Here is a 14,662-nt window from a genome sequence, read left to right as displayed (position 1 = left end):
GGGCTGCAGGCAAAATAGAGCATCCCGCCGGTGGAGAATTCAGCCCACTATGTTCATTCTATTAATGGGTGGCTATTAACTGTTTATAATCTCTTGTGTTTCAAGCACTCAATGCTCAAGTTGAGTTGGATAAAAACAAACAGCAGACCCAGAGACGAACCCTCTTTCTGCATTCGCATCAAGCCCAGGAAAACTTTCAGCTTCTCCCAATGGGAAACAAGGAAACCACCTGCCGTGATTTCACCGCCTACCTCAGGGTATCTAACTGTGCTTCATTTTTTGCTCGTCAATTTTTATGAACTCGCGATGGTTAAAGGAGGTCAGCTTTGAAGAAGAGAGTGTCTTTTCCAATATTGATCCAGGCCGGGATTCTCCCCTCCCCGGAGTGGTTGGCGCGCCGCCGGCCGGCGGGAAAGGCCTTTGGCGCCACGGCAGCTGGGGCCGAAAGGACTTCGCCGGCCGGCGGAAGTCCGCACATGCGCGGGAGCATCAGCGGCTACCGACGCCATCCCCGCGCATGCGCGCGGGGGGGGGGTGTCTCTCACGCATCGGCCATGGTGAAGGCTGTGGCCGAGGCGGAGGGAAAAGAGTGCCCCCACGGCACAGGCCTGCCCGCAGATCGATGGGACCCGATCACGGGCCAGGCCACTGTGGGGGCACCCCCCGGGGCCAGATCGCCCCGCGCCCCCCGCAAAGACGCCGGAGCCCGCCCGCGCCACCTAGTCCCGCCGGTAAGAGAGGTGGTTTGATTCTCGCCGGCGGGACAGACATTCCAGCAGCGAGATTTCGGCCCATTGCGGGCTGGAGAATCACCGGGGGGGGGGGGCCGCCGACCGGCGCGGTGCGATTCCCGCCCCCGCCGAATATCCGGTGCCGGAGAATTCGGCAACTGGCGGGGGCGGGATTCACACCAGCCCCCGGCGATTATCCGACTCGGTGAGGGGTCGGAGAATCCCGCCCCCAGTTTCAACAGAGGGCAATCCCAAACCAAGAGCAGCAAGAAACAGATGCAGAATCATCCCCACTCTCTTTCAACTGAAACGACATTCATTATCCCCCAACCTTTGGAAAATGTCTGTATGGAATTTGCATGTTCTCCCCCTGTCTGCATGGGTTTCCTCTGGGTGCTCCCGTTTCTTCCCACAATTCAAAGATATGCAGCTTAGGTTGATTGGCCATGCTAAATTGCCCCTTAATGTCCAAGGATGTGCAGGTTTAGTGGGGTCACGAGGATGGGGTGGGGAAGCAAGCCTGGGCATCATGTTCTTTCAAAGGGTCCCAATGGGCCGAATGGCTCTTTAATAAAGGCGAGGGGAGTCAGACGAGTAAACAAAAAAGACGTTTAATTATAAGAATAACCATTTACAAGGGCCCGGTTAAACCTCACCGGGTCCTCTCTCTGTGTCGGTCGGTTCCTATGTGGCCGACCGTTTGTACATGTTTATCAGCCCCGCTTTACCTGCAAAAACAGTTAATTAAACAGTATCTTACATCAGGGAATTGGATATCTTCTTGAAAAGGTGAGATTTTCTGGGCTATGGGGAAAAGCAGGAGAGTGTGACCTATTCCAAAGAGCCAGCACAGATATGATCGGACAAAAAGTCTCCTTATGTGCTATGCATTTGTATGATTCTAGTTAAGTTTAGAAATCAGTTTGCTGATTTTTTTTCTTATAAAATTTGCAAAATTGTGGTATCAAAATTGTGCATCAATTGTGCGTCAAAATCAAATGGGTCAAGATATACTGAACACAGTTGTCACATAATTATATTAGGGCTGCAGAACCACAAAGTATCTGCGGGTGGAGCTGCTGAGAGCAGTGGTATAACCTGGACAAACAGTGCCCCTAACAGGAAGTTAGTGGCAGAACAAGCTAAAGTTATTTTGATTCCCTTCCACAAATCCCAATGAATGTCATCTTAAATTCGTCCCCTTCCCTCCACCCAAACTCAAACACAAAGGAACTTTGCAGATTGGGAGATCAGTTCTGCGTCACAGGAATCCGATGTGTAACGTAGGGTTGCCAGCCCTACGGCATTGTGCGATAGCCTCCAGAAATTAGAGGTCAATCTCCTGGACTGTTACCAGCAACCCAGGAGATACAACAACTGAGAATATCCGTCTTCGAACACTTCTCTTTGTTAGTTGTGAAACATCCTGGAGCTGGTTGTTCAAGTAGGCGAGGGAGTTGGAGTTCATGCAAACATATGGATTAGGGGCAGAAGCAGGTCATTCAGCCCCCTTCAGCCTGCCCCTCAATGCGATTATGGCTGATCTGATTCCTGCTGACCTCCTGATAACCTTTGACTCCCTTGTTAGTCAGGAATCAATCTACGTCAGCCTTAAAAACATTCAATGACCCTGCCTCCACTGCTCTCTGGAGAAGAGAGTTCCAAAGGCTCATGAGGCTCTGAGGGAGAAAAAATGTCTTCTCATCTCTGTCTTAAATGGGAGACCCCTTATTTTTAAATTGTGTCCCTTGGTCCCGGTCTCTCCCGCAAGGGGAAATCATTCTTTCAGCATCCACGCTGTCAAGTCCCTCGGGGGCTCATAGGTTTCAAAGCTCACGTGGGTGAAACCTCCAGGAATAGGTCTTAACAACAGTCGGCAACCTGAATGTATTCATGCTAAAGCCTGCTGTGCTGTCCCCAGATCCCCAAAATATCGAGAGTTACCATCTCCTGGATCACATGGAATTGTCGGTAATCTGCAGTAGACTGGGGCCTCCAAGACTCCAAGATAGGGGGTATGGGGGACGGGAGGGAGAGGTATGGAGATGGAGGGAATCAGTCTGTACTCTCGATCCTTAACACTGCAAATTCTACTTCCCCTCATTGTTTCACACAGCATGAAAAAGAGTTTAAAGACAAGCTGAGTCCAATTGTTGTGACTCTGAACTGCAGTCTATCTGAGGAGCAGAGGCTGAGTCCTGGCAGCCTGATGCCAGTGTTGAGTCCTCACAGTCAAGTCAAGGTGACAAAGCAGGTAAAGTGGTCATTGCAGAGCTCACTGAAGGAATACATGTGACCTCTCGGAGGAAACCTAAAATCAATGCGCCGTGTGACTCAGTGCGTAAGTGTGCTGCTCAGTAAGTAACCCAGGTCAGGAATATCCAGGTTTCTTTCCCCACCCACCACCACACCACCCCCTCCACCTCCTGCCCCACTTTAGGATGTCCAGATGCCCCAGTTTTGCCAGAACAGTCCCAGGTTTACATTACACGCCTCAATGTCGGGACCACAATTAATCAGATGCCCCATGTTTTCCACTTTTCTCGTTTTTGAACACTAAAACTCTGCCGGTGGGAACGTGGCAATGAGAAACTGCTAATGCAACCGGAATGTAAATCAAGAAGATACGGTAGGACTGGGGCCAGGCGCCCTGGGGTTAGTGGCAATTGATCCAGGGAGACCACTACCTCCCCTACACCAGCGGGGTTTGCCCTCTGGGAGCTCTTGCGAGATCTGTCCAGTCCGCTCTCCAGACATGGTGTAGACCGCGTCTCTTAGCAACCATGGGCTGGCTGCCGGTGGGGGATATGCAGCAGATGGTGCAACCCCAGATAAAAATGCTCCGTGAGGAGGACATGGAGCAGCTCGGTACCACGTTGGAGTGGGTCGCAATCATACAAAGCGCGATTCTCCAAAAAGGGAACAAAGCACAGTGGGCTAAACAGCTGGCTTGTAATGCAGAACGAGGCAGCAACGCGGGTTCAATTCCCGTACCAGCCTCCCCAAACTTCATTGAAGCCTACTTGTGACAATAAGCGATTATAAGCCCCCTAGCCAGCTCATATAGCCTGTGCAATGCTGAGAAACACTCGCGTCGAATAAGGGCCTGAATGGGGAACACCCAGCAGGGGCCGAACATAGCCCCATTTTGTACATCGGGGAGCTCTGCTTGCCGGAACTCCCCATTGTAGCTAGAGGTCAGGATGCTATTTTTAAATGACGTCCTGATCTCCAAGGCCCCCAAAACAATCCCCCAACCTGAACGCAATTTGGAGGATCCAGACAGAACAGCACTCATGGGGATCTCCAAGGGGATCAGAGCCCCCAGCTACACGCCTTTTTGACAGTGTGGTGCCTTGGCACTGCTGGTGCCACATGGTTATCCTGGCAGTGCCAACCTGGCACCTTGTCAGTGCCCACACCAGCTACCAGTCTGGCACCCAGGTGGCACCAGCAGTGCCAGGGCACAACCCTGCCCAAAGGGCATGTAGCTGGGGGCCTCCAATCCCCATGGAGATCCCCATAAGTGTCGTTCCATCTGGACCCTATTTGTGGGAACCAGTGCTGGACAGCACTGGCCCAAGGTCTCCAATGCGAAGGGTTTGAATCCCAAAGCCTCAGGTGCCTTGGGAATCTACAAAACAGAGTAAGGCTTACGGCCTCGCTCAAATGTGCAGATCTGTTGAAAAGTGATCCCGCCCACGATGGGTGGGACTCACATCACAATGTCTTGTGAGATTGTGTTGAATCTCATGAGACATTGTGAGTCGGGTAGATCCCAGGAGTAGGGTTTCCCTGGTTTTCCGGCGAAGCGTGTCCATTGGATCGCGCCCACAGACTCTATATTGCCTTAATATCAAACTCAGTGTTATCACAAGCTGGTCAATGTAATGTATCCCAGTTTTGACTGATTAATATCTGTTTACCCTACTGTGATGAATGTAGGAAATTCAGATAGTGTTGTATTTGGTGCAAAGTCACTCTGAACATTAACATTAAAAGGTTTACGGCTTTTTTTAAAATTCTACTTTTCTGTTCTTATAACAGAAGTGACTAACCTCACACTTCTTCATATTATACGCCATCTGCCACCTTCTTTTTTAAAAAATATACATTTATTCAAGTTTTTCAACAAATTTTCAACAAAATCCCCCCCCCAACAAAAAGAAAGCAACAAGAACACAACAAGCATAAACTATACATTGGATTTCCCCATATACAGTAACCCCCCTTCTAACAGTAAACAGCACAAATAGGGGGGAAAAAAACACCTTGACCCAAACACCCCCCCCCCAAGAGAACCCACCCCCACCCCCCCCCCCCCCCCCCCCGGGCTGCTGCTGCTGCAGACCTCCTCCTAACGCTCCGCGAGATAGTCTAGAAACGGTTGCCACCGCCTGAGGAACCCTTGCACAGACCCTCGCAAGGCAAACTTTATCCTCTCCAGCTTGATGAACCCTGCCATGTCATTGATCCAAGCTTCCACACTCGGGGGCTCCTTCCATAGTAGCAAAATCCTCCGCCGGGCTACCAGGGACGCAAGTCCAGAATACCCGCCTCTTTCGCCACCTGCACTCCTGGCTCATCCGATACCCCAAATAATGCCAATCCCCAGCTCGGCTTGACCCGGGCATTCACCACCTTGGACATAGTCCTCGCAAAACCCCTCCAAAACCCATCCAGCGCCGGGCACGACCAGAACATATGGACGTGATTTGCAGGGCTCCCCGAGCACCTCCCACATCTGTCCTCCATCCAAAGAACCTACTCAACCTCGCCCCTGTCATACGCGCTATGTGAGTAACTTTGAACTGTATTAGGCTGAGCCTGGCGCAAGAGGAGGAAGAATTAACTCTACTCAGGGCATCAGCCCACAGACCCTCATCTATCTCCTCCCCAAGCTCCTCCTCTCACTTGCCCTTTAACTCCTCCACCGAGGCCTCCTCCTCTTCCTCAGCTCCTGGTAAATCGTCGAAACCTTGCCTTCTCCAACCCATACACCCGAAATCACCCTGTCCTGAATCCCACGTGCCGGAAGCAGCGGGAATTCTCTCACCTGCCGCCTCACAAACACCCTCAGTTGCATGTACCTGAAAGCGTTTCCCGGGGGTAGCCCAAACTTCTCCTCCAACGCCCCCAGGCTCGCAAATGTTCCATCGATGAACAGGTCCCCCATTCTTCTAATCCCCGCCCGATGCCAGCTCCGAAACCCCCCATCCATCCTTCCCAAGATGGTTCTCCCGAATCGGGGACCAAACCAAGGCCCCCACCTCACCCCTGTGTCGCCTCCACTGCCCCCAGATCTTCAGCGTCGCCGCCACCACCGAACTCGTGGTGCATCTGCCACCTTATTGTCCACTCACTTAATCTGTCTATATCTCTTTGCAATTTCTTTGTTAATTTCTTCGTTTGCGTCCCCACCTAGCTTTGTTTCATTAGCAATCTTGGATATATTACTGCCAACCTCTTTGTCTAGATCATTAAAATAGACTGTAAATAGTTAAGGCCCCAGGTCCTTGCAGTACTCCACAAACACTTGAAAATGCTTATAAAATATTGTTTTTATATTCCTGGCTCGTTTGCCCTCATGTATTTTAGTTTTTCCCTTTTTATCAACTTTTTGTTCACCCTTTGCTGTTTTCTAAAGCTCTCCCAATCTTTAGGCTTACGACTATTCTTCACAATATTACAAGCCTCTTTCTTTAATACGGTACCCTACTTAACTTTCCTAGTAAGCCACAAGTGATCTTAAACTTTTTTACACTGGAATCTATTTTATTTTAAGATTTTAAATCATTTCTTTAGATTTTCACCATTGTTTATTTCCCATCATACTTTATATGTTAATGCAATTAAAGTTAGCTGTTTCTGTCCTCCCTATTTTAGCTTTGTTTAAATTTAAGTATTTGGTTTGGGCTCAAATATGGAATTCCATTGTATTATGATCACTTTTTTTCCAGATAATCTTTTACGATGAGATTACTTATTTTAAGATAAACGATGAACCAATTAAACTAAATCAAATAAATTGAGGAACAGTTTATGAAATTACTAATTATTATTCTATTATTATTACTATATTATGAGATTACTAGTTAACCCTGCCTCACTACACAATACCAGATCTTAAATAGCTTGGCCCTGGTTCCACAATATGTTGTTCGAGAAGCTGTTGCAAAAACATTCTTTCAATTCATCAATTTTGTCAATTCATCAATTCTGTCAATTCATCAATTCTTTCAATTCATCAATTCTGTCAATTCATTATTTCTAGATGGGCGGCTTGCGAGTTTGGAAGAGTTGGGGAGCTGGAGATGGGGTTGTGGTGTGAGGTACTGTGAAGGGTGAATGCCTCAACCTCGTGCGCGAGGTTGAGGTTGATACAGCTAAAGGTGGTACATAGAGGGCACCTGATGAAGTCGAGGGTGAGCCAATTGTTTGAGGGGGTGGAGGACGTTTGTGAACGGTGTGGGAGGGGCTCAGCCAATCTTATACGTATGTTCTGCTCCTGCCCAAAACTGGGGAAATTTTGGAGGGCGTCCTTAAGCACCATGTTGGTGATCTTGCACCTGGATCTGGAGCCCAGTCTCCTGGGGGCCATATTTGGGGTGTTGGACTTGCCGGAGCTGGAGACAGGAGCTGGGACAGATATTTTAGCCTTCGCCTCACTGATTGCTCACAGACGGGTCCTGTTGGGGTGGAGGTCAGCTTCTCCACATTGTGCCTCGGTATGGCTGGGGGATCTGTTGCAGATCCTTGGCTGAATTTTCTGCCATTGGGATTTTCCATTTTGCCGGCAGCCTGGGGGTTTCCCGACTGCACGAGGCTGCCCCACAATGGGAAACCGCATTGACCAGCCAGTGAAACAGAGAATCCCGTCGGCGTGCCACACCATAAATCTGGTGCAACGGGACGGAGAAACCAGCCCCCTGTATTTAGAGAAGATCAAATTTGTTTTGAGGGGGGGGGGCAGTGAGCGGTCCACAAGAGTTGGGGTTTGTTTGTGTTACATTGTGAAGAGCTGGTTATCGTCAGCTGTTAAGGAGGGAGCAAAGTGAGGTATTTGTTCTAGATTATTGGGGGGGCGGAGGGGGGGTTTGTTGGGGTTTGTGTTGTTTTTGCTTTGTTATGTTGTGCATTTAAAATGTTAAAATATTAAAACTTGAGTAAAAATATTTTCAAAAAATAATTCAATCAATTCAGCAATTCTGCTAATTCATTCAATTAATTCATCTTCTGAATTATTTTTGCCCATTCGGTTTGTCCAGCCTATATATCGATTAAAGTTGCCCATGATTATCACAGTGCCTTTGTTATAAGCTCCAATTATTTCTTGCTTTGTCCAATTGTATAACTACAGTTAGGGTGCTTCTAAACTATTCTCACCAGCATTTTCTGATCCTTGTTATTCCTAATCTCCATTTATACTGATTCTATTTCCAGATCTTCTGACCCAAGATCCTTTCATCATCCTTTTATTAGCAGGGCTAACCCTTCTCTATTTCTATTCTGTCTGTTATTTTGAAATGTTGTGTACCGTTGAATACTTATTTCCCAGCCTTGCCAGACTGATCCCTGGAACAGCAGGACTGACACATGAGGAGAGATTGAGTCGGTTAGGATTATATTCGCTGGAGTTTAGAAGAATTATGAGGTGATCTCATAGAAACCTATGAAATTCTAACAGGGCTGGACAGGGTAGATGCATGAAGGATGTTCCCGATGGTGGGGGGTGTCCAGAATCAGGGGTCACAGTCTGAGGATACAGTGTAGACCGTTTAGGACAGAGATGTGGAGAAATTTCTTCACCCAAAGAGTGGTTGGCTTGTGGAACTCGTTGCCACAGAAAATAGTTGAGGCCAAAACATTGCATATTTTCAAGATGCAGTTAGATATAGCACCTGGGGCGAAGGGGATCAAAGGGCATGGTGGGTGAGGCAGGATTCGGCTAATGAGTCGGATGATAAGTCATGATAATAATGAATGGCGGAGCAGGCTCCAAGGGCCGAATAGCTTCTTCCTGCTCCTATTTTCTATGTTTCTATGTAACCATGGGCGGGGGTTTCCAGCCCCACTGAAAGTCAATGGCTTATGACTGGGCCGCCGTGGGTCCCGCCATGACAGGGCTGAAAATCCCAGCCTATGTCTCTGTAATGGCGATTATTTCTAATCCATTTATCTCTATTTGTGCCACTAAGTTTGTCCATCCTGATAAACATGCCTAATTGAGTCTGATAGAACATAAGAACTAGGAACAGGAGGAGGCAATTCAGCCCCTCGAGCCAGCTCCATCATTCAATACGATCATAGTTGATCTCACCTTGGCCTCAACTCCACTTTCCTGCCCATTCTCTATAACGTTTCAACTCATCACTAATTAGAGATCACCTCCTTAAATTTACTCAATGTCCCCGGCATCCACCGCACACTGGGGTATCAAATTCACCACCCTTTGAGTAATTTTTCCTCATCTCTGTTTTAAATCTGCTCTCCCTTTTGTGATATTCAAATATCAATATACATGATCAATGTATGTAAATGTAGTACAGTCATTTCAACATTAGATGGCTCACAGTCAGATACTATAAGAACTGATTTCCCACCTTTTCTACGTGATGACAGATGATATTAGAACAGTGAACAAGTGAGACATAGCATAGGTAGAGTGAGAGAAGTTAGAACTATTTTGTTATAATAGTGTATAGTTATATAGTTATCTGTATTGTACTTTAATTCTTTATTGTTAGTTTAGTATTAAGTAAAAGGACTCACAGTTTATTATTTTATTACTCATTAAATAGTTCATCGTTCAACAAGAAGACTATTGGTCATTTTATCGTCCTGGTGGATTCAAGAGTAATATGTATATTTTAGATAAGTCATTATTTAAAATATAACATCCCTTACCCTAAAACTGTGACCTCTAGTTCTAGATTGCCCCACTCTAAGTCTACTTTGTCAATACCTTTTATCATCTATATACCTCAGTTAGATCTCCTCTCATTCTTCTAAACACGAGAGAAGATCGGCCAAAACTGCCCAACCTTGCTTCATATGACAAACCCCTCATCTCAGGAATCTATCTCGTGAACCTCCTCTGAAATGCCTCTAATGCCACTACATATTCCCTCAAATAAGGGGACCAAAACTGTGCACAGTGCTCCAGGTGAGGCCTCACCAATGCCTCGTACAGTTGCAGCAACATTTGCCTACTTTTATATTCCATCCCTTTAGCTGCTGTACCTTGATGCCAGTTTTCTGTGATTCGTGCACGAGGATACACATTAATTTTTTTATCCCTCTCTTCTTTCCGTGGGCCATATTCACTGATGCACTAATACCGTCAAACTCTCTGGGTGGGATTTTTTCGGTCCCTCTTACCGTCCAGATCTTCTGGTTCCACTGATGGCAGCAACCCCCCCCCCCCCCATCCACCAAAGTGGCGGGTACCCCGGCAGCAGGCCAGGTTCGCCATACAAAGTGCCGGAGTCCTCAGCGGGACCGGAAGATCCCACAGTTGGCAAACGGCAAGCCACCTCTGCCACTACCTCCACCGCTTGGAAACACGTCGTGCGGGGGAGGGGGGAGGTGGCAGACAATCCTGGCCTCTGTCTCTTCCTGCCCAACTCTGACTCTTTCCCCAAATCGTCTCACAGCTCTAATCATAACAGAGAGAAAATTAACAAAACAAAATTTAAGAAAGACCGTATATATTTTGTTCTCTCCGCTACAGACTCGTATCCTTCTGGAGTGTGGAAGTGATGGAGTATGTATCCCAGATCTCCACCTGACTGCAACAGCGTAAGTGTGTTTCTTGCTTCTGGTTCTGTGCTGCACTCCGCTGGCTGTGTTTCCCAAGAAGACTCAAAAACCATCCCCCATGAAAAGGAATAAATAATTACTGGCCAGAAATATATCGCTTCTCTAAGGTCCTTTGATCAAACTTTTATGAATGCATTTGAAACTTGCAGCGTAGAGTAAAGATCCTGCGGAGAGCATTTAATTTTAAAATGAGCCAAATGCATTCTTTAATTTCTTTATGGTCTCCCATAATCGCTATTTCTAAAACGGGCATAACCTTCGTGAAAATGTATCTGAAGACCTGTTATCTGCTCACTTGCTAACATGCTCTGCTTTTCATGTGAATCATGTTAAAACATATTATCAGGTTATGATGATTTTCGTTGTACCTACAGCTGAGTTGGTCTGAAGCTTTGGAATTCCTGTCCTAACCATCTTTGCCTCCTACCTCCACTTCCTCCAAAGTACCAGATGACTATCCTACCCAGAGAGTTTGACGGTATTCGTGCATCAGTGAATATGGTCCATGCTTTCCCCTTGGAGAGCTGACTGGTGATGATTTAACCTGAGGATCACCACACCTCAGGCGAGGGGCAAGGTTGAAAAGGTGGGACTTCATGAATAACCGCAGCCGCTATGGGAATTGGATCCACACTGCTGGCCTCGCTCTGCATCACAAATCAGCTGTCCAGCCAACGGAGCTAAACCAGCCCCCATCCACCTTCCAGCTATACCACAGTTGGAATATCTACCCCTTTGAACAATTTTTTGGTCTCTAGTCCTAACATCTCCTTATGTGGCTTGGTGTTAAATTTTCCTTTGTGACACTCCTGTGAAGCCCCTTGCCATGTTAAAGGTGCTATCCAAGTACAAATTGTTGTCATATTATGGTGGAAATATCTGTTCTGGCCTTTTTCCTCAGCTCAAGAAACAAAGTTTCCCAAATAACTTTTCAGGGAACCAGTGCCCCTTTAAGTTTTACTTCCTCCCACTTGGGTGAATTCCAGAGTCATAGTCCATCCTGCAGTGCACATAGAGTTCAGCGTCCTCCTCTTTGGCCTCTACTGGTATCCTGGATTCAAGTACTCAGAGGACCCTGGATCCCTTGGTCTATTTTGCCCTCCCTGCCAATTAGAAATGCCATGTTTCCACTTAAGCACCCACTCCAATGCCACAGCTAAGGCTTCAGAATCACTATATGCGACACTGCACAGCGCAGCTCAAGGCAATTATTCCAAATGGCATCACTTTGGTCAATGCCAATCACAGCCTGGGGTGGCACTGGTGAGACTGTCAATGAACGGATCAATGACGGGGTTCAGGAGCTGAGAAATCCACCAAATCTCTGAGCCACTATCCAGTGACTCCTGTTGCAAAGGAGGTGTGAGTGGACAGGACCCAGATCCCTGGGTCAAATGGATCATTGACAATCGCTGTTTAGGGCAAGGCATGGCAGATGGCCACTTGGCCAAGTCATCAGGCCCCAGAAAAATCTCAAGAGGGAGAAAGACAGAGAGAGAGGGAGGAAAAATAAATATACCCTTTGGAGCAGTCCTTACCTCACTGGGAATCTCCATGTTTTTGATGGATGAGGAAACCTGAAAGCCATTTATGACCAAGTTTCTCTCAATTATTCCACAGAGATAAGAAGCTTCTGCTGGCTGGTGAATTAAATCCGCTCACTGTGAGTATCAGTGCAGCCAATCGTGCAGACAACGCCTATGAGACAGAACTCCATATCCCCATCCCTCAGCAAGTAGACTTCATAAGTGTTGTGCGCGACAATAAGGTATGGGCAGCATCATTACTTTTTGTGTGTATCATACAGGGCTCCATTCACTAACCTTTTAGTGGATTTAACTACATTAAATACTTGGGGGGGGGGTGATCTTATGATCAAATGTCCTATTTCCCTATTCACTGGCACAGCCCCATTGGCATCGATCAAGGTACTTCGAAGGCTGCATCAGTTTAAAGAAAGAGCACCTAACATATTCTTTTCGGGTGTGTTTATTGTGGGCATGCATTGGACAGACATTGGCTGACCCCCTTCCCGCTCACTGGACATTACCATCTCCCAACATCGACAATACCTAAAAATTAAACAGGTTGGGTTGCTTTGGGGTTTTACTGTAATTACAACCAAAACATAGATGACAGACGATGCCAGAGTTGTAAAAAAAATGATTTTCCTTAACACTGATATGTAACAAAACTATCAGCAGTTGAAGAGAAATAATGAAAGTAACAACTTATTTTCTCTTTCTTCCTACACACTTTCAGTTAACCTATCTGGGTTTTTTTCTTTCTGTCCTGGTATCTCCTTCCATTTACATTAGCTCTGCTCTCTCAACATCCCTTCCTGTGTCATGAACTTTGACTTTGACTACAAACTCCATCTAGTGGTTGACACTGATATTGATTGATTTGTGTTAATCAAAGACCCTGGGTGTGATTCTTCGTCGGCTGACTCCGGAATCGGGAAACGCGAATGGGCGGATAATCGGTTCCGATGCCGAAATCATGGTGGGTGCCAATTTAACGCCAAATCGCAATTCTCCATTGCCTTGGCATGGGTGTCAACGGATTCCAGAACACACTTACAGTAAACGCCATTGGCACATCATTAGCGGGCCTGACCTGATATTCTCCGGGTCCTCCGCTATTCTCCACGTCCAATGGGCCGAATTCCCGACGGCGAGGATCACTTGTGCTTTTAAAAATCATGAAACTGGCATCATGGCTGGTGAGGGAGAGAGAGGAGGTAGGACACGGTGAGGCATGACTGTGGGCTGCCAGTCCTGACACTGCCCAGGCTGGCTGGGGTGGTGGGGGTGCCCTTCCAAGGCTTTGGGGGGTGGTTGTGATGATGGGGGAAAGGGCCGTGGGGCCGGGCTGACCCGCCACAGGATTAAGGCGGTGCCCAGGCACAGATCACCATTGACACGGCCTGCAAGGTCGCCATCTTGCTGCGCAACCCACTGACCACCCACCTTGGCTTTGGTTTCGCAGAGTGCCACCGGCCCTATGAGTGCACCCACCCCACCATCCCCGCACCCCACCCTTCAACATAGCCCCCCCCCCCATCCGGCTACCACCCGCCAGTGGGGCATCAGGCGGCCCACCCAAGGACAATGCCCATTGTATCCCCTACAGGGGTGCCGGATGGGGGCTGCAAAGCATACCACTGGCAAGAGCAGTGCCAGCCGACGGTACCCCTGGATCAAGGATGGGCGCCAGGGTCAGAGTCTGCCACAGTGCAGGGCACCAATGGGGCCGGGGTGCATAGAAGAGGGGAGAGGGACATTCGGGGTCAGTGTCTGCAGTACCAGCCAGGACCACCATGTCGCCGGGTGGACCTGGTTGGACATGGGCATGCTAACATGTCGGCCTTTCAGTCCCTGCAGACAATGGATATTGAAATACAAACAGCAATGGTGGCTTTCCTGCTAGTGCCTGCAGCCCTGCGGGATGGCCTGCAAGTGACCTACATGACACTGAAGGAGTCTTTCTCCAGTCTTCACTCAATATGTGAATGCCCCTTGTCTCTTTACAAAAACTTTGGCATATATTTCTCCATGTCACTTTGTTGATTTTTCATCATTATTTTCTTTCTTTTTATTTAGATTTGGAGTACCCAATTCATTTTTTCCAATTAAGGGGCAATTTAGCGTGGCCAATCCACCTACCCTGCACATCTTTGGGTTGTGGGGGCGAAACCCACGCAGACACGGGGCGAATGTGCAAACTCCACACGGACAGTGACTCAGAGCCGGGATCGAACCTGGGACCTCGGCGCCGTGAGGCGGCAGTGCTAACCACTGCGGCACTGTGCTGCCCTCATCATTATTTTCTGACTAGCACTGAACTGTCAAAATTTTATGCCTTACCTTCACTTTGTCTACTGCTTACTGACACTCTACAGACCACTCCCAATATATGCCAGCATTGAGGAGTTGACACACTGAAACAAATAAGTAAACTAAGTCCGGGAAAAATTAGAATTATACACTGTAATCCTTTTGAATGTTCTAAATTCTCCTTTGTCCTCTGGTCTCTTTGATTTCAAAATCTCCTTCACCTTTTCCTGCTGTGGATGGATACCTTCACCATCTATTTGTTGACGCAGT

At 47.6% G+C, this 14,662-nt stretch overlaps 1 protein-coding gene across 2 annotated transcripts in view; it reads left to right on the top strand.

The window, feature by feature from the left end:
• Positions 1-14,662, top strand: part of LOC140398399 (integrin alpha-8-like) — a 223,488-nt gene that overhangs the window by 145,010 nt on the left and 63,816 nt on the right. For both annotated transcript variants that reach the window (XM_072487047.1, XM_072487046.1), the window contains 4 exons: positions 106-257; positions 2,848-2,985; positions 10,465-10,532; positions 12,174-12,321. In XM_072487047.1, coding sequence (XP_072343148.1) covers positions 106-257; positions 2,848-2,985; positions 10,465-10,532; positions 12,174-12,321 — 506 coding nt within the window. The remainder of the gene's footprint in view (positions 1-105; positions 258-2,847; positions 2,986-10,464; positions 10,533-12,173; positions 12,322-14,662) is intronic.

The sequence above is a fragment of the Scyliorhinus torazame genome, chromosome 21 (assembly GCF_047496885.1).
Source record: "Scyliorhinus torazame isolate Kashiwa2021f chromosome 21, sScyTor2.1, whole genome shotgun sequence".
Taxonomy (NCBI): Eukaryota; Metazoa; Chordata; class Chondrichthyes; order Carcharhiniformes; family Scyliorhinidae; genus Scyliorhinus; species Scyliorhinus torazame.
This window is presented reverse-complemented; position numbering and strand designations above follow the sequence as displayed.